We start from the raw sequence: 24,344 nt of genomic DNA on the forward strand, positions 1-24,344 counted from the left end.
TTAAGTTTAAATTTTAGGTTTTGATCATCCTTCATTTTATCATGAGAAGACAGAATTCTTTAAAATAAGAAAAACCTTTCCAGCAATAGAAAATGAGCACTGATTTTTTAAAAAGTCCAAATTTGGAGGAGTTCCAACCAAATACTCAGCAGCTCTCATGTTTCTGTTGTCCAGCCCTGAAAATTTTTACTTACTCTGAGAGTATTCTCTTTTTTTTCACCATTACTTCTCCTTGTAAGTTGGTCTGTAGCTGAACTGTATCTACCGCATTCTCAGACATTTTGTCTAGCAAGCTACTTCCTCTTATTTCCTTTCTGGTGATCTAACAGCAGAATTTAAGTTCTAGTAGAACCCATTCTGTTAACTAAGGAATTTTGCTCAACTTGTGTGGCTTACTATCCTCTCTATCCTGTCTTTTGACTTTATTCATCACCCAATTAGATAAAGTAATTTCTTAAAATTGGGGCTGACACGAAAAATAAGCACCAACTATCTTTTTTGGTGGAAAAAAAACTGCTTGTGATTGTCTGAAGCTGTTTTCCATGATGTTGTAACTGTGTTCTCATAATTTACTGGGATGCTATCAATTTATGATGGGTGTGTCCTATTATAGTGGACAAACATGTTTGCTAATGTAAAACTTTGCTAGGAAAAATACAGTTGTGAAGTGGGAAATAATGAGGAGCATATAATTAGGCTTCCAAGTTAAAAGGGTAAATCTGGATATTTGTGGTTTGCTTTTGTTTATTAAAGTTAAGTTTTTACTAATAACAAATGTAGTTTTAGTTTTAAGAATGATTTGTATAAAGAGAATTCCTAATTTTTACTGTTTCGGTGACTTTCCAGCTCAGATTTGCTTGGTTTACAGATGCTTTACTAGTTAAACTTTGGCACCATATGTCTCTTTCCATTGCATCTATGCAGCAGCCTGGTGAAATAATGAAGTTGCGTCTCTACTACAGTGATTTTTCAGTTGGGGTTGAATAACTTAAAGATAAGGTGTTGCAGATATTGTTAAATACATTCCATGTACATGGCAATCTAAGTGCAATAGTCAGAAAATATTTTTTATTATCCCAGAGCAATTTTAGTTTTGCCTAGCAGGCATTAGTAAAAAGTAGGAAATTATTCTTTCATGAAATTGAACACATCATATAATTCAGCATAAACAAATAAAAGACATTTGCTGAGCAAAAGGGAGCCCTTTTATCCCCTCAATTTTGAAATTAGAACCACTTTAAAGGTGAAGTCTCATTTCAATTCAAAGCTTGTCTTTATAGTACAATTTTTTTATCTGTCACTTCTGAAATGAAGACAGCTTTACTGGAAAAGGTTTACTTCCTGTGTTTAGTAACGTAGGGGCAATATACTTACTTGTGCTGTGTTCTACACAGTACAACTAGGAAGCGGTCTTTCTGTCTGGTTTCTAAAGGACTATTCAGATTTGGACAGTTACTGTTTCTGCAGAATGATCATGTTTAAGATCATGTTTAAGAAAGTTATTGGAAGTTCCTTTTTGTCTCCTTTTTTTCCCCCCTGCACTTCTGGCTGCACACCCAATAAATATTCTCTCTCCTCTTGCCTGCCATCAATTTTTTTTGTTCCAAATTAGCAAGTATTTGTTTTAAGCCACAGTCTACTTTCTTACTCTTAATCTCCTGAAATAAGATGCAGAGCACTAGTCCAGGAAAAACTTGGGGTACTACTGCATAGCAGAGGCAGCCTAGTGACAGATGATGAGGAAAAGGCTGAAGTACTCCATGCCTTTTTTACCTCACAGGCAAGCACCTGGCAGCACAGTTTGGGGAGGAGGTGAGCAAATGACAATGGTGAACAAACAGGCTAGGCCTATTCAGAAAAGCTGGATGTGTATAAGTCCATGGGGCTGGAAGTGATGCACCTGAGGGTGCTGAGGGAGTTAGCTGATGTGATTGCAGAGCCACTGGCCATTGTCTTTGAAAACTAGTGGTGATTGGGAGAGGTCCTGAACTATTAGAAAAGGACAAATATAGTGGCCATCTTTAAGCAAGGCAAGAAGGAGGATCCAGGGAACTACTGAGGTCAGCCTCACCTCAGTCCCTGAAAAAATCAGAGCAGGGTCTCAAGGAATCCATTTCTAAGCACTTGAAGGAGAAGAAGGTGGTGAATCCCTAATGGCTGTTCCTAATCAAGGGCAAGTCATGCTTGATCAATCTGATTGCCTTCTATGACAAAATGACTGACTCTATGGATGTGGGGACAGCAGTAGATGTGGTATGCCTTGATGTTAGCAAAACAAGGTTCCTTGGGTGAATCTGATATATTTTATTAGACCAACCCAAATAGTTGGAGAATAGTTATTAAACAAGCTTTCGAGTTCAAAAGCCCTTCGTCAGGCTAAGGAAGTTTCAACAGTTGGTGTGTGCTCTTCCTGGATGGAATGAAAAGTAAAGAAACCAGGTGCTGGGCTGGGGAGTCAGTTGCCAGGCAGATTATAATGTATCAAAAATCTAATGTCTATGTTTAGTCCAGACAAGTTTCCTTGGGTGAATTTGATATCTTTTATTAGACCAACCCGAATAGTTATTAAGCAAGCTTTCGGGTTCAAAAACCCTTCGTTAGGCTAAGGAAGTTTCAGCAGTTGGTGTGTGCTCTTCCTGGATGGAATGAAAAGTAAAGTAGCCAGGGGTTGGGCTGGGGAGTATGTTTAGTCCATGATCTCTAGTGTCCAGGAGGTTGATAAAATGGAGCTCATAGGCTCGTCTCTGGGAAGTGTTGTGTAAGTTTCCCTTGAGGATCAGGACTGAGAGATTGGAGAGAGAGTGGCCCTCCTGTGAGAAATGTGCCCCACCTTGATGTTAGCAAGGCTTTTGGTGCAGTCTCGCACAATATTCTTGCAGGTAAGCTAAGGGAGTACAGGTTGGATGAATAGTAAGGTGGATAGAAGACTGACTGGATCATCAAGCTCAAAGGGTAGTAAACAGTGGCTGAATGTCTAGTTTCATAGTTGGTAGGGTTGAAAGGGACCTGAGCAGATCATCAAGTCCGACCCCCTGCCATGGCAGGAAAAAGTCCTGGGGTCAAACGACCCCAGCGAGGTGTTCGTCTAACCTCCTCTTAAAGACCCCCTGGGTAGGAGCCAGCACCACTTCGCTTGGAAGTTGGTTCCAGATCCTAGCTGCCCTGACAGTGAAGTAGCGCCTCCTGATGTGTAGTCTGAATCTACACTCTACCAGCTTGTGACCGTTATTTCTAATCACTCCTGGTAGTGCTTGGGGGAACAGGGACTCCCCCAATACCTGCTGGTCCCCTCTGACTAGTTTGTAACAGGCCACTAGATCCCCCCTCAGCCTTCCCTTGTGGAGGCTGAACAGGTTCAGGTCCCTCAGCCTCTCCTCGTAGGACCTGCCCTGCTGCCCCCGGTCATGCGAGTGGCCCTCCTCTGGACCCTCTCCATGTTGTCCACATCTCTCCTGAAGTGTGGCACCCAGAACTGGATGCAGTACTCCAACTATGGCCTGACCAGTGCTGCATAGAGGGGGAGGATCACCTCCTTGGACCTGTTCAAGATGAGACCAGTTGCCATCCACAGATGCAAGTGGAGTGCCCCAGGGGTCGGTCCTAGGGCCAGTTTTGTTCAATATCTTCATCAACAATCTGGAAGATGGGGTGGGGTGCACTCTCATCAAGTTTGCAAATGTGACACCAAGCTGGGTTGAGTGAGTAGTGGATATGTTGAAGGGTAGAGCTAGGATTCAGAGAGACCTAGACAAATTGGAGGATTGGAACAAAAGGAATCTCACGACGTTCAGTAAAGGCAAGTAAAAATCCTGCACTTAGGATGGAACAGTCCCATGCACTGACAAACTGGGAACTGACTGGCTAAGCCATAGCTCTGCAGAAAAAGACCTGAGGGTTGCAGTGGACAATAAGCTGAGTATGAGCCAGCAGTGTGCCCCTGTTACGAAGAAAGCTAATGACATACTGGGGCTGCATTCATAGGAGCAGCAGATTGAGGGAAGTGTTTATTCCCTTCTATTCGACACTGGTGAGGCCACATCTGGAGTTTTGCGCCACCCCCCCCTTCCCCCCCCCCCCCCGAAAGCATGTGGACAAATTGGAAAGAGTCCAGCAGAGGGTAACAAAAATGGTTAGGGGGCTGGGGCATGTGACTTCTGAGGAGAGGCTGAGGGAACTGGGCTTATTTAGTCTGGAGAAGACTGAAAGGGGATTTAATAGCAGCCTTCAGTTACCTGAAGCAGGGCTCGAAAGAGGATGGAGCTGGGCTGTTCTCAGTGGTGGCAGATGGCAGAACAAGGAACTATAATGGTCTCAAGTTGCAGCAAGGGAAGTTTAGGTTAGATATTAGGAAAAGCTTTCTCAAGAGGAGTGCAGTAAAGCACTGAAACAGGTTACCCAGAGAGGTTGTGAAATCTCCATCCTTGGAGGTTTTTAAGACCCAGCTAGACAAATCCTTGCCTAGAATGATCTAGTTGGGGATGGTCCTGCTTTGAGCAGGGGGTTGGACTATATAACCTCCAGAGGTACCTTCCACACCGACTTGTCTATGATTCTAAGCCCTTTTGGAGAACACATACACAGTGTATCCTAGACCTAGACTGTATTGCAGCCCCATGGGGTGGATGACAGGGAGAAAGTTTACTAGGGGTACCACCATTCCTTTGAAGGGTGCAGCAAGGTATGAAGACATAGACACAGGGTCAGACTTGTCTCTGCCTGGCTGATCCCCCACCCAGACTGCCTGGCCCCTCTGCAAGGAGGTAAGCACTGTAATATATAAATTTGTTTTTGAAATTGGGTACCACTCTCTTCACAAAAGTTATGGAGGGTGCCTTGAGTCCAGTGAAGGGTGCCCTGAGTCCAGAAAAGATTGAAAGCCACTGCCTTATCTTCTTCCCATCCTTCCATTTTTTTTTTTAATTGTAGGCCAGATGAATTTAATGATCCCTCAGAATGTTCAAGTCCACATTATAAACACAAACATCACGCTAAAATGGGACTGGGATAGTTGGAACAACTTCACTGTGACATTTTCAGCTCATTATCAGTGGTAAGTTCACTACTTTACTGTGGACCTAAAATTGTTTGATGTCTGTTTCTGTAAAGATAGGGGGAAAAGTTTTATTTTTGTTTTTTCTTAGTGCAATGTAAAAAAAAACTTGTTGAAACAAGAACAGGAACACATTGGTAATCTGAGATGGTGTGGTGCTTTACAAACAGTACATATGTCATTTTATTGTTTTGTGTAGTTTGAACATATTCCCAAATGAAAATAAAAGCCAACGTACCTGGAATAGTTTGAATTAAAAAAAAAATTGTTATTGTGGTAGTAACCTTCTATTATTCAAGTCACTTTGGGAACTTGGGGCTTTCTAGCATTGCGCTTTGAGACAAATCCAAAAAATGAACAACAGCCAATTCTAGGAATCTATGTTCTTCAGGGAAGCGACAGTGATTGTCCCTTTAACCTACTAAAAATGTAGATTACTTAATAAGTACAGTAAATTTGTGCTACTAGTTGCATCATAGTTCTGGTGATGTAAGTGGATAATTTTGGTGTGGTTTTATTTGTGGAGTAGACGGGACTGAACTCAGGTTTTTGTGGTGTGGTGGATTTTATATAATATACATATATCATACCACAAATTATGAAGCCACCAGGAACGCTTACTAATCCTTTTTGAAATTGAATGAATGGCTTGCATATTTTTTAATATGGGTGAATAGAACTTGGAGTTTGTTTAGCTACAGATGAAAAACAATTTTGTATGTTACTGACAACAAGATTTACTTAGCATCCACTTCTAGAAACAACATGTAGAATATTTTGGGCAAGTGGACGTAAGGTATGTATAGATCAGACATATTGATAGCATCATTGTTTTGTGTCCAAAGTATATTAATGTTGTGCCAGAATAAATGTAGGCAGTAATGATCTTTATTTAGATTTCTGTCATAATGGAGTTCTTGCATGTTGACAGGGTCTCTTTGGGTAAAGTATAAAGGAACAAACATTTAATTTTCTCCAAGGATGCCTGATCAAACCATGTGTTTGTGTGGGTTTAATTATAAAAAATATCAAAATATATTCTTTCCCAAATGGGTAAGGGGCAGATTTGAATAACCCAAAAGAGAATTGCAGGGTTTTTTTCTGATGATTGGATTTGGTTTTTATATAGGATAACTACTTTATGGGACGTATCAAAACCTAGTTGATGTCACTTGAGCTAGTCACTCTGAAACTGATTTAAATTATAAGCCTTTGCATAGAATAGCTGTACTTCTGTCTTGTAAGAAAACAGCACTGAGCAACTTCTGAATGCAGCAAGAGAAGAAAGCACAGAATTACCATAATTCCATGCTGAATTTAGGTCTCTAGAGATGCAGTGTATAGCAAAAGCCGTGTTATCTGGCACTTTACCATCCAGCAAGCTCCACCAACCAGCATCTGTCAATACAAATCTTCCTTCTGAGGGACGCGGCAAAAGTGAAACCGGAAGTCCTACTTTTGGTTTCGCTGCTGCGAGCTGAGTTCTTCTTCTTCACTTCTTCCTTGTGGACCACAGCCCAAGGCAAAGCAGCCTGCGTGGGGCCCCCCTCCCTGTCTCCCAGCACACTGACACCAAGGAGTGAAAGCCCAGGTGCACCAGATGTGGCATATTTGATTAATTGGTATCCCTCGTTCCCAAGGGTTGTCGGATAACAGAGCTTTTACTGTAATTACTGTAATTGTCTAAGCTAAGATTATGTATGTATATGTGAAGGGTTCCCTACTCTCCATTTGATCAGGATATTTGTTTCTTTCTTATGGTTTGTGCCACTTCGTGCTGTCAGCTGTAGTTGTCAGATTGAGAAGGGCTATTTCTAGTAGGATAAAACAGCTCAGTTCTTTTTCTGTCTTATGTCATACTGGTTTATCTCTTCCCCTTCCTTTATTTCTGATACCTTGTGCTGTTTCTTCCTTTTCTCTCTTTCCCTACATTTTTTTTCTTCCTCACCTATTCTTTTTTTTTTTTTTTTTTTTTCGTTTCTTCATTTTTACGCCTTCCTGATCTGCTGCTATTGTTCTCATTACAGTCCCATGCACCAGTACAGGCTGGGGGCTGAGTGGCTGAGCAGCAGCTCTGCGGAAAAGGACCTGGGGGTTGCAGTGGACAATAAGCTGAATATGAGCCAGCAGTGTGCCCTTGTTGCCAAGAAGGCTAATGGCATACTGGGCTGCATTAGTAGGAGTGTTGCCAGTAGGTCAAGGGAAGTCATTATTCCTCTCTTCAGCACTGGTGAGGCCACATCTGGTGTATTGTATTCAATTTTGGGCCCCCCATTACAGAAAGGATGTGGACAAATCAGAGAGAATCCAGTGAAGAGCAACAAAAATGGTTCGGAGGCTGGGGCATATGATTTATGAGGAAAGACTGAGGGACCTGGGCTTATTTAGTCTAGAGAAGAGAAGACTGAGGGGAGGGGGGTGGATTTAATAGCAGCCTTCAACTACCTGAAGTGGCTTTTAAAAGAGGATGGAGCTGGACTGTTCTTAGTGGTGGCAGATGACAGAACAAGGAGCAATGGTTACCTAGAGAGGTGGTAGAAGCTCCATCCTTGGAGGTTTTCAAAACCTGGCTAGACAAAAGTTTTGGCTGGGATGTTCTAGTTGGGGATGGTCCTGAGGCCCTTTCCAACTGTAACTTTGTGATTCTATGATTAGTTTTGCTCCTTTTATTATTGCACATTCTGGCTTTCCTCCCAAATGGTGAAATGTTCCTTATATTTTTTCATGCTGTTAAGGAGTAGACTAGCAAGGAAATTCCATGCTGAATTTGCTGAATTCTATTTGCATGTCCCGATTAATATAATTGAATTTAATTTAGTTTAAATAGAATATCTCTTGTAATCTAGAATATTTGATAGGAGGCATTCAATAAACTAAATGAACTTTGACATGTTGGTTTTGTCACCAGAAGAAATCTAACTGTACTCTGCCTTTGCAAAAGGTTGGAGGATTGTGAGGAAGATAGAACAAATTGGACAGAGTTACCTGGGTGTCAAAGTGTCACTGTCACCAAATGTGACCTTTCCTCAGCAGTGACAGATTATTTGTGCAACTATTCTGTGCGTGTAAGAGCTGAAAGAGGAGAAGAAAAATCTCCGTGGTCGGAACCTTTCATATTTATTCCAGATATAATAGGTATGGATTACATGTACTGTGTTATTTTTTTGCAACTGTATTTCAACTCACATAACAGCACAGCATAAAATATATAGTATACATTTATATTACATAGTGTGTGTTCTTGCATAAATCAGTTGCCTTTTATTAAACTATTTTTGTGCCATGTATTTAGGCTTATGAAACTATTCAGTAAACAGTTGAACAGTAACTTTTCTGAGACCTTGTGTAGCAGGTTAAAACAGTCCAATACTACCTTCCTCTTAGTGGCACAGTTATCACAGTATAAATGGCTTATCTCAATATAGAATTGTATGGAAAGTGGAAGAACTTATAGTGGTGTAAATCACATTTATACTGTTGTGAGTACATAACACATAAAGGAGTTATTCTGCTTAAACTATTCCAATAGGAAATGGCCCCCATCAGAATAGCTAACTCACTATGAAAATGATGTAGGCCGGGCTTAATTCTTGCTAATAGCTCTTCCTCTGCTTTCAGTGACATTGAGCTTTTCCTATCTGACTTCCCCTGTTCCCAAAGTATTTTAAATCTCTTTGGTTGGAAGGAAAAGAACTTGGATACAATATCTATTGGATTGGGTTTGAATACGAAATAAGAGACTTTTGAAGGTACAAATGGAATATGCAATCTAAATGTCATTTGTGCTTTTGACAATCTCACCTGTTATCATGATTTTCCAACCTTATTGCATTAGCATGATATATATGATGTAGATTTATGGTATCAAATAATAAACTATTTACATTTAATCTAACTGCTAATAAAGTTTTCCTTTTGAGAAGCTTAACTGACTCTCTTATAAATTTGAATAGACAAAAGATCAAATTAGTACAGCTTTAATATAGCTATTATATAACTAGATATAGGTAATTGGAATAGAAAAGGTGTGATTGCCTAGCACTCACAAATAGTGTATCCTAACTGGTTGTCCTCACTTTGGAGTGAGATATGGCGCATTGTTCATGTCATGGAGTGCTGTGGTGGCTTTCTCCACCTTGCACCCAGTCCACTGCATTTAAATTTATCACATTTGAAAACACTGGAGTGGTTGGGGGCCAGAGGGAGAGGGGGAAACAGCTGAGTCCCTGATAACCATTGCTGTCCAGGGAAGTTGGCATGTAGCCCTTTCTCCATTGCTGCTAGATGCCAACAGGGACAGGACAGCCGTGGCAGCAACAGAGGCTGACTACTGGGGTTTCTGCAGCTTGGTAGCAACAGGAACAGGGCTGGTGCAGCAGCAGCAGGTGCCAAGTGGAGGCAAAGCCTTCCAACTGACAACTGTGTGCCCTTGTCACCCCTAGGTGTCTTACAAATAGCCCTGGTCCTGGAGTGCCAATGTACCCTTTAAAGTCCTGGGGGCAGATGGAGCCAAGGAGCAGTTCCCCTGTCACCCCCTGCCTGGATAGCATGCTTTGTCATTCTTCAGCCAGGGGGATGCTTTTAACACATAGCTGTCCATCACTCTTTTTTGCAGTGCTACAAATCTTGGGACAAATCTTGTAGCACTAAAAAAAAATGTCTAGATAGAGCCTGAGTGGCATATCTTTTATATGTCACCATGCTCCTGCCAGTGAAGCAGAATACACTGTCAGGGTTAACAGTAGCCTTACAAAGAGTTTAGAGCATGCATTCTATAGGATGGTTTGGCAAGGGGTTGGACTAGATGACTTCTCAAGGTCCCTTCCAGCACTTCTCTGTGATTTCTACCTATAGGCAATTCAAGGTCTTTTGACTTTAATCATGAACTGGAACCTACATACCATTAGACCCTTCCCCGTAATATTGAATTAGCTCTTTTGGACTGAGCTGCTGTCTGTATTCATTGTAAGCACATTGCATAAATTACATAACTTTTCAAAGTCTTAGAATCAGTAAAATTCTGTGCTGCTTCTAGAGGATATTATGTCAGCTTTTTTCAGTCTTGAATAAACCTTGGAGTTTGCTTATTTAATTTTCACCTAAGAAGAATTTTGACTTGCATTCTTTGTAGTTTATTGGTTAAAACGTATTGTTTTGTCTCTTCAAAATTATTATACTTATGGGTTTGTTTGTTTGTTTTTATTCTACAGCTGAAATTGGTCCTCCAGAAGTGCAGCTGGAATCTGTAGATGGAGTGGTGAAAGTCAGCATTTCCCCTCCTGAGGCAAATTCAAAGGAAAAAATGTGGACACAGCACAGTTTTTCCTATAATGCCGTTATCTGGAAAAAGTCATCAAATGCAGAGGTGTTTGACTTTCAGTCTTAAAATAACTATTCTTGTAATTTTACTTAAGTCAGAGACTCCCTAAAACTAAATATTAGAGTTAATTTTTATTTATGAATTATCTTAATTTCTCACCTGCATCTTGCTACATTATTTAACAAACATTATTTGAAATGATCACATAAGATATTGTACTCCTAAGATTTTTAGTATATATCAAATATATTGATAGTAAATATAAATGCTACAGTCCCTGATAATGCAGAAGAAAAATTAAAGGTTTATTCCTGACAAGATTACCATTGACAAAGTGTGAATATTTCCAGTCATGTAAAAGTAGCTCAGGTATCTTCTGCTTATTTCTTAATCTCTGGCATTCTACAAAGCAGCATAACTCCTTGCGAGGCATTTAGAATGGAAATTGTAGGCTGTAGGCTGGTTTACTAGCATTCACTAGATTGTTTGTGTTTCTTAAACATCCAGCATAGAAAATACCTGTCTCCCACTTCATACAGTAGTATTAGTATAAATGCCAAACAAGTGGGGATATACATGGTGAGGAATTTGGTTTTGTAAGCCATTTTTAAAGGAAAAAAATTCTAAGACCCTACCTAGCACATTCTTGAATTTATATTTTTTTAAAAAGTGTGAAACAACTTGGATTACATTTATTTAGTTTGACCATTTTAAAATCAACTTTTATAGATTTCAGGAGATATTAATGAGCTTGAGTATACATAAAGACTTGGGTATATTATGGCTTAAACTAAAGCAAAATCAATCTCCACAAATTAATGTTCAAATGATGTTAAGAATGTCAATTATACGTTATAATGTAGTGCTCCCTGAATGTACCTAAACATGTCTGATGTGCTGGGTCAGGGGTTTTCAATGTTTTTTAGTCTGTGTACCCCCCGGCGGCATGCAGCAGTGGAAAATAAAAGCGCCAGCAGCACGTGGCATGTGGCGGCACAAGCAACGCAAAGTGCTGGCGGCCCTGCCCCCTGTTTCTCTGCGCTGCTGCCACGTATCCCCTGTGGCCTTCCCAAGTACCCCCAGGGGCACATGTATCCCCGGTGGACAACCCCTGTGCTAGGTGATTCTTTAGAATGGTCACACTTCTTGTTACAGATTGAATTGATTTGGGAAGGAACAGTTCCTTTAATATGGTGTTTTGTAATGGTCTCTTACAGCCAAAAAATAGAGCTATTTATCCTAGAGATATAATTGATGATCTTGAACCAGAGACAGCTTACTGTATGAAAGTTCAAGCACGCCTTATCTCTGAAGCAAAAAGAGGTTATTTCAGCCCAGAACAATGCATAAACACAACTAGAGGTAAGGAGCTAAATCCTTTAAATTTAAGCAATTAACCTTAGAATTAGCAAACCGGTTTGTAAATACATTACTCCAAAGTACTTGAACTGTACAAAATAATCAAGTTTCCCACAAGTTTCAATGAAAATTGGATTCAAGGTGAAATTTCATGTTCTGTTCCTGAAAGAGTGTGTATGGTGGGAATTAAGGGAAAATGTATCCTTCTGGCAAAATCTCAAATCTGTATGAGCTTGAACCAAGTTAGAAATAGTCTGGTTTTGTTCTAAACCTAACCATGGCCTGTTTTTAATCCTCAGAGGCTGCTCCATATGGTCTTGAGGGTGTTTGCTTGAAGTATGTGAATTACATAGCACTTTTTTTTTTGCAGTCTCATCTTATGTTCTGCTGTCTTTTCAATAGATATTGGAAAGATTTTAGACTTTATTCCTAGGTACATAGGTATATAGAAATTGCAGTACTGGATCAGATAAGTAGTACAAGTCCTGTATCTTGTCACTGTGGCTGTCTTTCTGGATGTAAGGCAGTGCTGTTCTGAGACATGCGATGCCTATTCAGTCTGGTAACTCCTGAATTGGAAATAGTATAGCCATATTTGTTTGGTGCTGTTTGCATGTCGGTATGATCTGTGACACAGTAACATGCTAACATTTTCACATTACTTCTGGTTCAAGATTTAGCAGCACTAGGTGTTTTGGTAATACCCTAATAGCAATCTGATACTTCAGAGCAGCTATAAGAAACCCCTTAGAGTACTTATGAAACTGTGTGAGAAACGGAAAAAAAAATCAGAAAGTGCCATGAAGCATCTCAGGAGTTGCTAATGGTTTTTCTGTAAAACCTATAGTGAGAGGGTTACTTACCCCAAGTTTAAAATAATGTGCATTTACTCCTAAAATGACAGAAAGAAGATTTTAATGTTCTCCTCAAACAGCTATTTTAAATTTACTGTACCCATTCCTTAATATGAAAAAAATACTGTACATACTTCTTGATGACTGTTGGTGGGTATTTTTTTCCTTTGGATTTAAGCATCGAATGGGCTTCCTTGTCCAACAAACATCACAGTTCATGCTTTGAACATGAAATTTCTTCTCAACTGGGATAATCACTACAATAAAAATGTGAGCTTCAACGTACAATATCTCAGGTAAGTTTTAATTAATCTTAAATTTAATGAATCTTATCCAAATCTGTGCTGCATATACAAGTCTTGAATCTTACCATTTAAATTGTCCTAGATTGGATGTTGGAAGCTCAGCATTTGTAGAAACTCTGAAAAGTGCCTACAGGCCCTTATTGAGGCAAATAACACTTCATTTAGTTGCCCGTTTGGTTGTTAAAAGAATTACAAAAATGTCTTAATTCTTAGGAATTCAGAGCACTTAGTTTCTCTATGCACTGCTAAGGAATAAGTTCCCAAATATGACTAAAAATGTTAATGTATTATGGTATGCCTACATTAAGAAAAATTATGAAATATAAGGGAACTAGATGAGTTGATGTTGAGAATATAAACATGAAATGTCAGGGGCTTCAGATATTAATATTTATACATTATACATGTTCTAAGCTTTTCAGCAATTTGATATTAAGACACAGGCTTACAGCCTAACCATTTATACATGCAGTATGAGCACACAAGTTGCTGTCAGTCTCAAAATATTTGAATTTCTTAATTGGTACTTAGATTTTAAGTGAAAAGGTTGCACTATGCATATCCCCCATCTTTTATTAAGAATGACCATACCATAGAAAAGATGACATTGTCCTGGAGTTGTTTGAGCATATCAACAAAAAAAAGACTGCTGAGAACTGAAGAAGATCCTTATTTGGACTTCCAAGAAATATTTTGCATCAATGTAATAAATGTGCATTTTTTGCCTAAGAAATAATAAATATATAAAGCAAAATGGGAAATAGATGTAGGCTTTAGTGTTTCAACTGTAAATGGAAGCTGTTGTCATCTTGATTTTAATATAAGAGCTTCATACTCATGTAGAATGTCTCTTCTAGTGGTTTTTATAAGCAATTTTATGAAGATTACTCAAATAAGTGGTACATTGTAGCTGGATGTGAAAACATCTCTCATACGCAATGTGACTTCTCATCTAACGTCGGCACTAGTGGAAATTACTACATCCGTGTAAATGCTACGAATGGATATAATAGATCATGTTCCTCAAAAGAAATAAAAGTGGATCCTTGTGTAATAAGTAAGTAGATGTATTTTTATCAATATTTTTTCACTTCACTTGTTTTTACTTTATGTTTGCATTCATTTTTCACCAATCTGTTCTTTTCATATCGTGTCGCTATTCTGATATTTGTCTTGGACAGGGGGCTTCGTTCTGGTGTGACAGGGAAACAGGAAAATTGGAAAATCAGTCAATTGTGGAATGCTGTAATTAGGGGAGAACAGACTTCTTAACTGGTCTGACTCTCTCATGCACACATACAACCTAGTTTATACACTGAAGCAGGGGTTTTCAACCTTTTTGAATCAGTGTATCCCCGGCAGCTGGATGCAGAGCAGTATACTCCTGGTGGCCCGACACGAAGCAGGCGGGAGGGTGGCACACGGCTGGATGTGGAGCAGTGGCAACTGCCGCATGCGAGCTTCCCCTACCTCCCACGTCTGGCTGGGAGGGCAGTGTCAGCACAGGAGGGTACATGGCGGTGCTCTGTCCCTACTCACCTGCATTTACCCCACTAGGGCCTTCTCAAGTACCCCTGGGGGTACACATACTCCTGGTTGACAACCCCTGCACTAAAGCATTATTTCTCAATTAGTGGGCTGTAACTCTAAGACAAGGTTCATGTGAGGAACTGAAAATTTATTACAGATTAGAACAAACTCTTGCTTCTCCTTATTCTTCAGGAAAGTGATGTCAGCCTCATGAAATACAGATTCTTTTTTCATCATTCCATTTTATTTTACTGTCATAGTAAATGTGTGGTGTTATAAAACATAAGAGTTGCCAAGCTGTAAAAGTTGAAAAACATTAAGAATGGTATACTTTACTGAAGGTTAAATCAATACTTACTCCACGTTTCAGACTCTTCTTTGTCAGTATGTAAATCTAATAAATGGAGTCCACTGTAATTCAGTGGTAGTAGAATTATTGTCTGCTACACAGGAGACCGAGGTTCGTTTCCCAGATGCTTATACAGCTACATCTGTATACAGCACCAAATGTCTGGACTAGACTCAGTCTGGCCTTTGAATTGTGTCTCAGTGGCCTAAAGAGGGGATGGAAGGTCTGGACAGCCTCCTCCATTCCTCCAGACTTCTCTAGGTATATGTGTTGAAGGTCTGATTGACCTTCGACGCATAATCCGGAAGGGTTGATGCTTGTCAGGGGAAAAAAAAAATCTAATAAATAATTTCTTTTGGAAATTGGGCATTGCTTTGCTAGAATATACAAACAGTTGTCTAGGCTGGTTGTTAGGGATGGAAGCAAAAAAATGATAATGCTTCTGACCATTTAGAAGTATAAATACCATTGTAGCCTTTGTTATTGTACATCTGCTGAACTAATAGCAGATATTGGTGGATTTCAGGTTGGCTTCCTGTTAGTGAAGAAATCTATTATATGGCTGGGTGTTTTGTGGTTTGTTTGGGTTTTTGACCCAGATATGCCAGTCCTTGAACACAGATGGTAATCCCTTCTTTCCACCCAAAGGCCAATTGTTAGGTGGTCTACCAAGGTCGAGGCAGCTACCAGCCAATTCTTCAGGCAGACTACAGGCCAGGCAGCCATTTTTGCAAGCAGGGTGCTGCAGGCCTCCCATGCCTCTGATTAGCCCCAGTGGCCCGATCTTTCGCTGCCGATTGGCTGCAAGGGCTGTTCATCATATGACCCTATCCCCCACTGCTGATTGGCTGCAAAGACTGTCTGTCATGCAGTCCTGCCCCTCACTGCTGATTTGGTGGTGAGGGGTGGGCCCATATAATGGACAGCCCTCGCAGCCAATCAGCAGGGGGGAGGGCAGCCATCTTGCTGTGCTGGCAACCCCCTTTCCTCCCCTTCCGGTGGACTGCACAGTTGGACACAGGAACTGCTGGGAGCCAGCATTTTCTTTTCGGTGAGGTTGTTGTTGTTTGTTGTTCTTTTGTTTTTCAGGGAGCCCACCAAAAGTGTGGACCCTGTGCTTTTTTGCCCAAAATTGTGGTTTCTGCAAAAAATGTGAAATAACAATTTTGGTAGGTTCTTACCAATCATCTGTTCCTATGAGGCAGTTCTACTAAGAATTGACTCTAGTTAGAGAAAGTAAGGCAGACAGCATGCTCTTTTGCTCTTGCAGCAGTTCCTGAAAAAGGAAATTGCATCCCAGAAGCAACAATATTCTTTGGGGTCCCCTTCCCCCATAAGAGTAGACCAGACTTACAGACTTAGAAGGCTATATATCTGACAGCACCCTTAGGTGACTCCCTTAGCAATATGATTCTAGCTAGTAAAAATGAATCATAGAATCATAGAAGTAGGGTCGGAAGGGACCTTGTAGATCTTCAAGTCCAACCCCCTGCTTGGGCAGGAGGAAAACTGGGCTCAATTGACCCCAGTCAGGTAGGCATCAAGCCTCTTCTTAAAGACCCCCAGGGTAGGAGCCAGCACCACTTCCCTTGCAAGTTGGTTCCAGATCCTAGCTGTCCTTACTGTGAATTAGTTCTTACAGATGTCTAATCTAAACCTACCCTCCAACAACTTGTGGCCGTTATTCCTTGTTATCCCGGGGGGTGCTAGGGGAAACAAGGTCTCCCCCAAACCCTTCTGGTCCCCCCTAGTGAGTTTATAGATGGTCACCAGGTCCCCCCTCAGCCTTCTCTTGTGAAGGCTGAACAGGTTCAGGTACCGTAGCCTCTCTTTGTAGGGTCTGCCCTGCTGTCCCTGGATCATGTGGGTGGCCCTCCTCTGGACCCTCTCAATGTTGTCCACATCCCTCTTGAAGTGGGGTGCCCAGAACTGGACACAGTACTCCAGCTGTGGCCTGACCAGTGTTGCGCAGAGGGGGAGGATCACCTCCTTGGCCGTACTTGAGATGCATTTGTGGATGCACGATAAGGTCCGGTTAGCCCTGCCGACTGTGACCTCGCATTGTCAGCCCATGTTCATCTTGGAGTCAGTGATGACTCCAAGATCCCTTTCTGCCTCCGTGCTCTCAAGAAGGGAGTTTCCCATCTTATAAGTGTGCTGCCGGTTACTACCGCCCAAGTGCAGCACCCTGCACTTGTCAGTATTGAAACGCATCCTGTTTTTGTTAGCCCACCCCTGCAACCTATCCAGGTCTTGCTGCAGTCTTTCCCTCCCTACTAGCGTGCCCACCTCACCCCAAATTTTGGTATCATCAGCAAATTTGAACAGGTTGCTTTTCACCCCGTCCAAATCTCTGATAAAGAAATTGAACAGTGCAGGCCCAAGGACCGAGCCATGGGAGACTCCGCTGCCCACTTCCCCCAGGTCGAATATGACCCATTCACCTCCACCCTCTGAGTATGACTTCAGCCAATTTGCAATCCATCTGACTCTGTAGGCATCGATGCCACAGTCGCCTAGTTTTTTGATGAGGATGGGGTGGGAGACAGTGTCAAAGGCCTTGCTGAAGTCCAGAAAGACTACATCCACGGTGACACCTGCATCCAATGTTTGTGTGACCTGATCATAAAAGGCAATCAGGTCGGTCTGACATGACCTGCGCCTAATGAAACAGTGCTGGTTGCCCTTGAGCATCATCCCCGATGCTGGCCCATCACAGATATGTTCCTTGATGATCTTCTCAAAGAGTTTTCCCAGGATTGAGGTAAGACTGACAGGCCTATAGTTGCCCGGGTCCTCCCTCCTCCCTTTTTTAAAGGTGGGGACCCCATTGGCTCTTTTCCAATCATCTGGCATCTGGCCCGAGCACCACGAGCGCTCGTAAAGCCGTGCCAAGGGCCCTGCAATAACCCCTGCTAGCTCCCTCAACACCCTGGGGTGGAGAGCATCTGGACCTGCTGATTTGAACACGTCCAGCCCCTCCAGAAGCACTCTAACCCGGTCCTCCTCAACCTTAGGTCTTTAGGCGTTCCCCTCAAGTCCATCTTGAATCACAGAGGGGGAGTCCTGGTCCCTGCACAAGAAAACAGAGGTGAAGAATTTCTTAAAGAGGTCTGCCTTCTCCTCTGGCGCAACCACCAGATTGCCCGTTGTATTTTGCAGGGGCCTCACATTTCCTGGTGCCTTCTTCATCCTCCCTATATATTTGAAAAAGGACTTTTTATTATTTTTGCTCCTCTGGTGGGACTGTGCACCTCCTGGGTTAAATGGAGGTCCTGTATCTCAGCCAGGAACCTCCTGGAATGGTCCGACCTGGCTGACTGCTTCCAGCAGATGTCCGGGTAATTTAGATCACCCATGACAACTACATCCCTTGCCTTAAGTGCCTCTGCAAGCTGGCCCGAAAATTCCCAGTCCAGCTCCTCCCCTTGTTTGGGGGGTCTATAGTAGACCCCCACCATTAAATCCCTCTCCCCACGACCCCCTTGTATCTTGACCCAGAGCACTTCAGCTTGTCCCTCCTCCGACCCCATTTTGCTGGCAGAGGATGTGTATTGCTCTTTGACATAGAGCGCCACACTGCCTCTCTTCCTTCCTTCTCTTTCCTGCCTGTAGAGCCTATAGCCCCTAATGCTAACTGCCCAGTCATGGGATGAATCCCACCACGTTTTGGTAATCCCTACTATGTCTGGGTTTGAGCTGGCTATTCTGAGGGTAAGTTCCTCCTGTTTGTTCCCCATACTACAAGCATTGGTATACAGGCATTTAAGGCCTTGCATAGCTGCGCATGCCACCCCCCGATTTGGAAGACTATCTGGACCCCTGTTTCTTACCTTGCATGTGTCACCTGTCTTGCTCGGGTGGTGTCTCCACATCTTCCTGCAGCCCCCTCCCCTGGCGAGGCTAGTTTAAAGCTTGCCGTATGAGATCAGCCAACCTGGAAGAGAAGACACACTTGCCTTTAGGAGAGAGGTGAAGCCCATCCCACCCCAGCAAGTCCCCCCCCCCCCCGAAAGCATGGGTCATTATCTAGGAACCCAAGGCCCACCTGGCGGCACCAACTCCATAAGCACCAGTTGACCTCGCCAATGCAGGCCTCATGTCTTTTTCTTGTTTTCACATTAGTTTTCCGTATTCAACTAGATTATTGACCAAATATTGTAATATACATTTTTAAAATGTAATTGCTCTATTTTATGACTGGTAAAGAACTATATCATAACTTTAATATATTACTTAGTGTTACTAACTGATAAAACATGATGAATCATTACTTTAAAATATTTATAACTTTACTGCTTTTCCATGTTACCATTTTGTAAAGGTAAAAGTCAGATTTTGGCTATTTCAAATAAAATTTTTGCTGTTACAGGGTCTCATAGCCTTTGTCTAACTGTTTTGTTTGTTTTAAACTCTTCTCCACAATGCTTTAAGATGAAATTGGCCCTCCCAGCGTAAAAGTAAACTCCGGTCCCAGTTTACTCCGTATCCAGATCACTTGTCCAGGAGAGGAAAACAAGTCCATGAGTGAATGTTATGAATTCACTTACAGAATTCAGTACTGGGAAAATTCATCAAAACCTGAGGTGGGAAAACTTTTTCAAAATCCTTTTCAAAAGTACAGGCAACCCCCGCTTAATGCTCTTAATTGGTTCCGGGAAAACGAACATTAAGCAGAACCATGCTAAGCAAACCCCATTTCCCCATAGGCATTAATGTAAATAGAAAAAATTGGTTACTGCCGCTTCTTGCTGTAGCTTCTCATCATTGCCACCGCCTCTCCCCACCCCTCTGCCTGCCTGCTGGCTGCTCTGGCCCCATGTGCCAGCCCACACCCCATGCTCCTGCCAGCTCTGGCACCACGGGGCCCCGCACTCACTGCTTCTCACCGCCACCACTTCTTCCCACCCCACTCCCTGCTCCAGCACCGTGTGCCAGCCCAGGCCCCATGCTCCTGCTGCCCCGCCCTGGGCTCCTGCCAGCACTGGCAGGGGCCTCACACTCATGCCTGCCCTGCCATTTGCTGCTTCTTGCCCCTGTCGCTTCTCCCCACGCCCCTGCCCACCAGCCTCTCTGGAACCGTGTGCCAGCCCAGGCCTTCGGCTCCTGCTGCCCCGCCCTGGACCCCTGCTGGCCCTGGCCCAGCGGCACCAGTATTGGATACTGCCAAGACCTGATAACAAGCTAGCAGGAGGAATAAAATGTGTTGCAGGCCAGATAGAAGGACAAAAATGGCTTGTAGGAATTTGGAATTGTTTAGTTAGTTAAGAAGTGTGTCTCTGTACAGGATGAAGTGTAACTTTTTTTTTAATTGTTAGGCAAGACAAAATGCAAGAAAACACACATGTTTCTGCAGGGCAGGATAAGACTAGGATTAAAACTGGAGTCCCATGCAAAACTGTACACTAGATGGATGATTTTGGCCTATATCAGTGGTGTCAAAGATAACACCTGTTGGCCAGATATGGCCTGTGAGGCCCTATCATCCAGCCTCTGGTGCTACCCATGGGTCTCAGAGTTGCCATATGGTCCCACATGTGGCACCTGCTCCAGCTTGCATCCCGGAGTGGCTGTACATGCAGTGCAGCCCCAGACAAACCCCATAGCATTCTGCCAGGCCAGGTACTAGGTGCCTGGTGCCTAGTCTGGATTCTACCGGACATGTGCTAGATTTGGAATGTAAAGCTGGTCCATAGATCTGTCTAGTCCACAAACTAAGTTCTGTGCTACTCATCCAGCCAGCAAAACTAAATGAGTTTGACATCTGTGACCTTATATGAAGTGTCTTGCACATTTTAGTTGTCATTTTGATTTGACTTTAGTAGTTAGAAATCCTCATTTTGTTTTACAAAAATACAATAGGTGTTGTGGCAGTCTTTATACAATAACTAAATGTGTGAAACATGCAAAAAAAAAAACCTTGTTGCATGTTCAGCACAGAAAAGGAATATTGCCAACACCTTTTCAAAATGGTAAAAATGGTTTGTGCTTGCTGACTAGCACTTGCTGAAATAGTTTTGCAAAGTTTTTACTTGAAAATGTGCAAAATGCTGTCAAACTAAATTTCCATAAACAAATGTATAATTTAGCAGTGCCCAAAATTTTAATCCATTTGAATCACTCTTATAATTACCAGCATCTTTTCTTTCTGCAGGTAGAAAATGAAGTGGTACAACAGCCATTCCACACAATCTCAAACTTGATGCCCTCAAGAGCATACTGCTTGAAAGTACAAGCATTTACACGAGCATATAATAAGAGTGGTCAATTCAGCAATGTGATATGCACTGAAACACTTAGTGGTATGAAAAGTTTAAATATATGTTTGGTATATACTATCCCTGTTGCATGCAGCAGTTGTTATAACAACTCTTCAGCATTTTTTGTGACCTATTCTAAAGTACAGTGTTGCCACAGTAAAGACATACTCCATATGCTATAAATTTGAACTAGTTACTAAACTTGGCAATTTATAGTGATATATTTAAAAATGAGCAAAATTTTTAATGTACGTTTGTTACATGGGCTATTACGTGGCTAGAATACTAAATGTAAATCGAGATTTAAATTTGAGCGTGAAATACATGGCATGTATTTCCACATTTTCAAGATCATTACATAGGAAGGTAATGCACAGGATGGGAACATCCTTACACTTCCTGTTTAAGTTGTGTCCCCGTACAAAACAGACTCATGAAGTCAGAAAGAGAGCAAAAAGGAAGGAGCATGACTGCATCCTCCACTCAGTTGTACATTTTACAGTGTTTAGATCTTTTTGTTTATTGGGGGGGGGGGTTAAATAAAAAAAAATTTGAGAATGTTCAAGCATGTCCTACGGTTTATTTTTAAAGAGTATATATGGTCTATGAATCTATGGTCTTTTAAATCTAGAACGTGTAGTTTATCAAACAACATTCATCTAAACCAATGATCTTTCATTTATTTTTAGATCAGATGTCACCTCTAGTTGTTTTGACAACCTTTTTAATTGCTGTGGTAGTTGTCCTTGTTTTGGCAGTAGTCATCATCTTGGGTATATATCTTTCATATAAAAAGATCAAATATGTATTCTTTCCATCATGCAAGCCTCCTTCTAACATAGAGGTAAGGTAATTTTTTATCTTTCAAAAATGTAATTGTTCAAAGATCAAAGATGTAACCATTGCTATATGTATATTTTATCCATCCTTATGAAGGACTAGCAAATTGCCCATAGAGAATGACAGGGGGCAGGAGAGGATGAAGCCCTGTGCAATACAAGATGAGGTCCCACCCTGCCCCCTCCCTTGATCAGCATGGGTGGGGGTGGGGAGTGCCCTTGTTTCTTATTTGCATACAAGAAAACCTTATTAAATACATTGTCTGTCATTAAACTTCTGCCAGAAACGGCATGTGCCCAGTCATGGAAACTAACTATGAAATTGATTGAATGCAGCCCACTCGGAACATGCATGTAAAACTCATGGTCTATATTGGGCAAACATACTGATGGGAACCTACCAAGGCTAGATTAATACAGGCCATCTGAATAAGATATAGTGCCTGTTGGATTCAGTCCTCCTTAATGCCAGCTTTTTTGAAGTCATAGTCAGCCAGTGCATTGAATACATTTTGTGTTCCTCTTCACTCCCACAGCTGAGCATTACTTTTTCTTTCCTGTTTCCAATGATTCCTGTTTCTTCACTAGCCTTAAATGTCTGGCAAACATTATCAAATGTCTATGTAGATGAAAGGCTCCATTGTCCCTCTCTCAGCCCATCACATGTGACCAGTGTGCCCCCCACTCCATAGGGTGGCGCCTGACCAGGCAACCCCGCGCATCATCTCCGTACATATTTTGGAGGGTTCCAAGATGTGTGAAAAGAACACCCAGTTCCAGTTGCAAGTGGGAGGCTAATTACCATGTAGATCCTTTGTGGGGGTGTATCTGAAGTACACGCACATACTGAGCAGTGCTGAGTTTACACTGTTGGCTCTGCTGGATCCCAGCCCTATGAACTATATGGTAAATCATGAGCCTTTTGGCTTTGGATTAATATCATGCATAGTTTGTACTATGTATAAGTCCATACAAAAGTGCTGCTTAAAAGTTTGTTTATGGAGTAAGTATATGCTGAAATGTGCAAAAAGACAAAATGCATCAATTCTGATGAGCTAAATCTAAGTGTACCTATAGTAATTTGCATATACGCAAATTGAAGTGGGTATTTTTTTTTGGTCCCTTGCATTTCAAATTAACTGTTTTCCTGTACAAAGCAAAAGTGGGGGTAAGAGGCTGCTGTGGCTCTGACTCTGGCCCTGAGTCTGGGTCAGACACAAAGCAGCCCTTGCCCCTCATTTGCAGCTTCTACCCCTCTTGCCGTCTTCCCCCCTCCCACCCCTTTGCTGTTACACACAGCTCACTTCCATGTGCTGTACTCAGGGAGGGAAGAGAGCTCAAGCAACGTTGGAAAGTAAAATGGGGAGGAAGAGGCAGAGGGGGAAGGGGCAGAGACTGTGGAAAGCTGGAGTGGGGGATGCTGGTGTCAAGGGGGCAGGAAGGCTACGAGGGGAAGAAGTGGGGGAGGAAGAGGACGAGGGGGACATCTGACACCAACTTCCCCCCCAGCCACTGTTTTCTCTGATGTAGCAGTGGGAGGGGGACGAATTCAAGATAAACCTCCAATAATTAGATTCTATACCTTTATAAATTTGTTATAATTTTCACATTTACCATCTATAGAATTAATTATTGGGTGGGTCATTTTAAATTCAGGGTCATCTTAGATTTGAGTAAATATAGTAAAACAGATCTTCAGGTTTTCCTTAAACTATTTCTGTAAGACAGTAATTAATTGATGCTTTTGGGCTAAAAAGTTTTAATGGAGTAGATAAGAATCAAGGAAGTTCTTTTAGACTAACCTGCATCTTCCCCATAGCTTTCAGGATATATATATATTTTTTGATAGAAGACAGAGAAGCGGCTTAGTTTAATAGCTCTGTTAGATATCTCTATTTTCTATATTCAGCTCTTTATTCAATATAGGTCAGTTCATTAGCTCAACTTTTGTGTTTTCTTCAACTTCCGGTTCCTTTTTTTTTTTTTAAATGTAAAAATTAACTTCTTGAAGGAGTTTGTTTTCCTCTACTTAGCAACAGCTGTTCCACTAAGATAAGCTTCATTTTATGTTCACCCCCAGTCCAGCAACTTCAAACATTACCTCCAAAAGTAATGTAAGACGAGCTCTGTCTCTTCACCTTTCACTAAAGGTACCATTTGCCACTTTCTCTCGAACAAAAAACCTGCAGTTATTGAAACTGCAGTAGCTGAAACCAGGGCGGGTCAGGTTTAAGACTGTAAATGCCTGATAGATAGGGATATGAGGGATTAAGATAAATTCCATCTTAATCTCTGAGTTGCTCTCGCCATTATAAAGTAGGGTCTTGTAAATTATCTGCAGTCTGTACATATTCAGATAATGATTTTTGAGGTAAAATACTTCTTGAAGTTATTTTGTTTGAGCAACAATACTTGGGTTTAAATTATACCTATTCCTGCTGCTTGTTCTCTTTTCTTCTTCGGAGAAGGGCTTATATT

General features: G+C 41.7%; 1 protein-coding gene across 3 annotated transcripts in view; it reads left to right on the forward strand.

The window, feature by feature from the left end:
* Positions 1 to 24,344, forward strand: part of IFNAR1 (interferon alpha and beta receptor subunit 1) — a 35,696-nt gene that overhangs the window by 5,882 nt on the left and 5,470 nt on the right. The window contains exons 2-10 of one of the 3 annotated variants that reach the window (XR_001372311.3): positions 4,927 to 5,050; positions 7,992 to 8,185; positions 10,261 to 10,415; positions 11,588 to 11,732; positions 12,762 to 12,879; positions 13,746 to 13,945; positions 19,202 to 19,353; positions 20,922 to 21,069; positions 21,722 to 21,871. Coding sequence is in view for 2 of the 3 variants with exons in the window: in XM_014599191.3 (XP_014454677.1) it covers positions 4,927 to 5,050; positions 7,992 to 8,185; positions 10,261 to 10,415; positions 11,588 to 11,732; positions 12,762 to 12,879; positions 13,746 to 13,945; positions 19,202 to 19,353; positions 20,922 to 21,069; positions 21,717 to 21,871 (1,391 nt within the window). In the remaining variant the exon portion in view is untranslated. Of the gene's footprint in view, positions 1 to 4,926; positions 5,051 to 7,991; positions 8,186 to 10,260; positions 10,416 to 11,587; positions 11,733 to 12,761; positions 12,880 to 13,745; positions 13,946 to 19,201; positions 19,354 to 20,921; positions 21,070 to 21,716; positions 21,872 to 24,344 lie in introns of all 3 variants that reach the window. The other 2 variants (XM_014599191.3, XM_019476489.2) reach the window with 2 other exon arrangements.

This window comes from Alligator mississippiensis, chromosome 1, assembly GCF_030867095.1.
Source record: "Alligator mississippiensis isolate rAllMis1 chromosome 1, rAllMis1, whole genome shotgun sequence".
NCBI lineage: Eukaryota > Metazoa > Chordata > Crocodylia > Alligatoridae > Alligator > Alligator mississippiensis.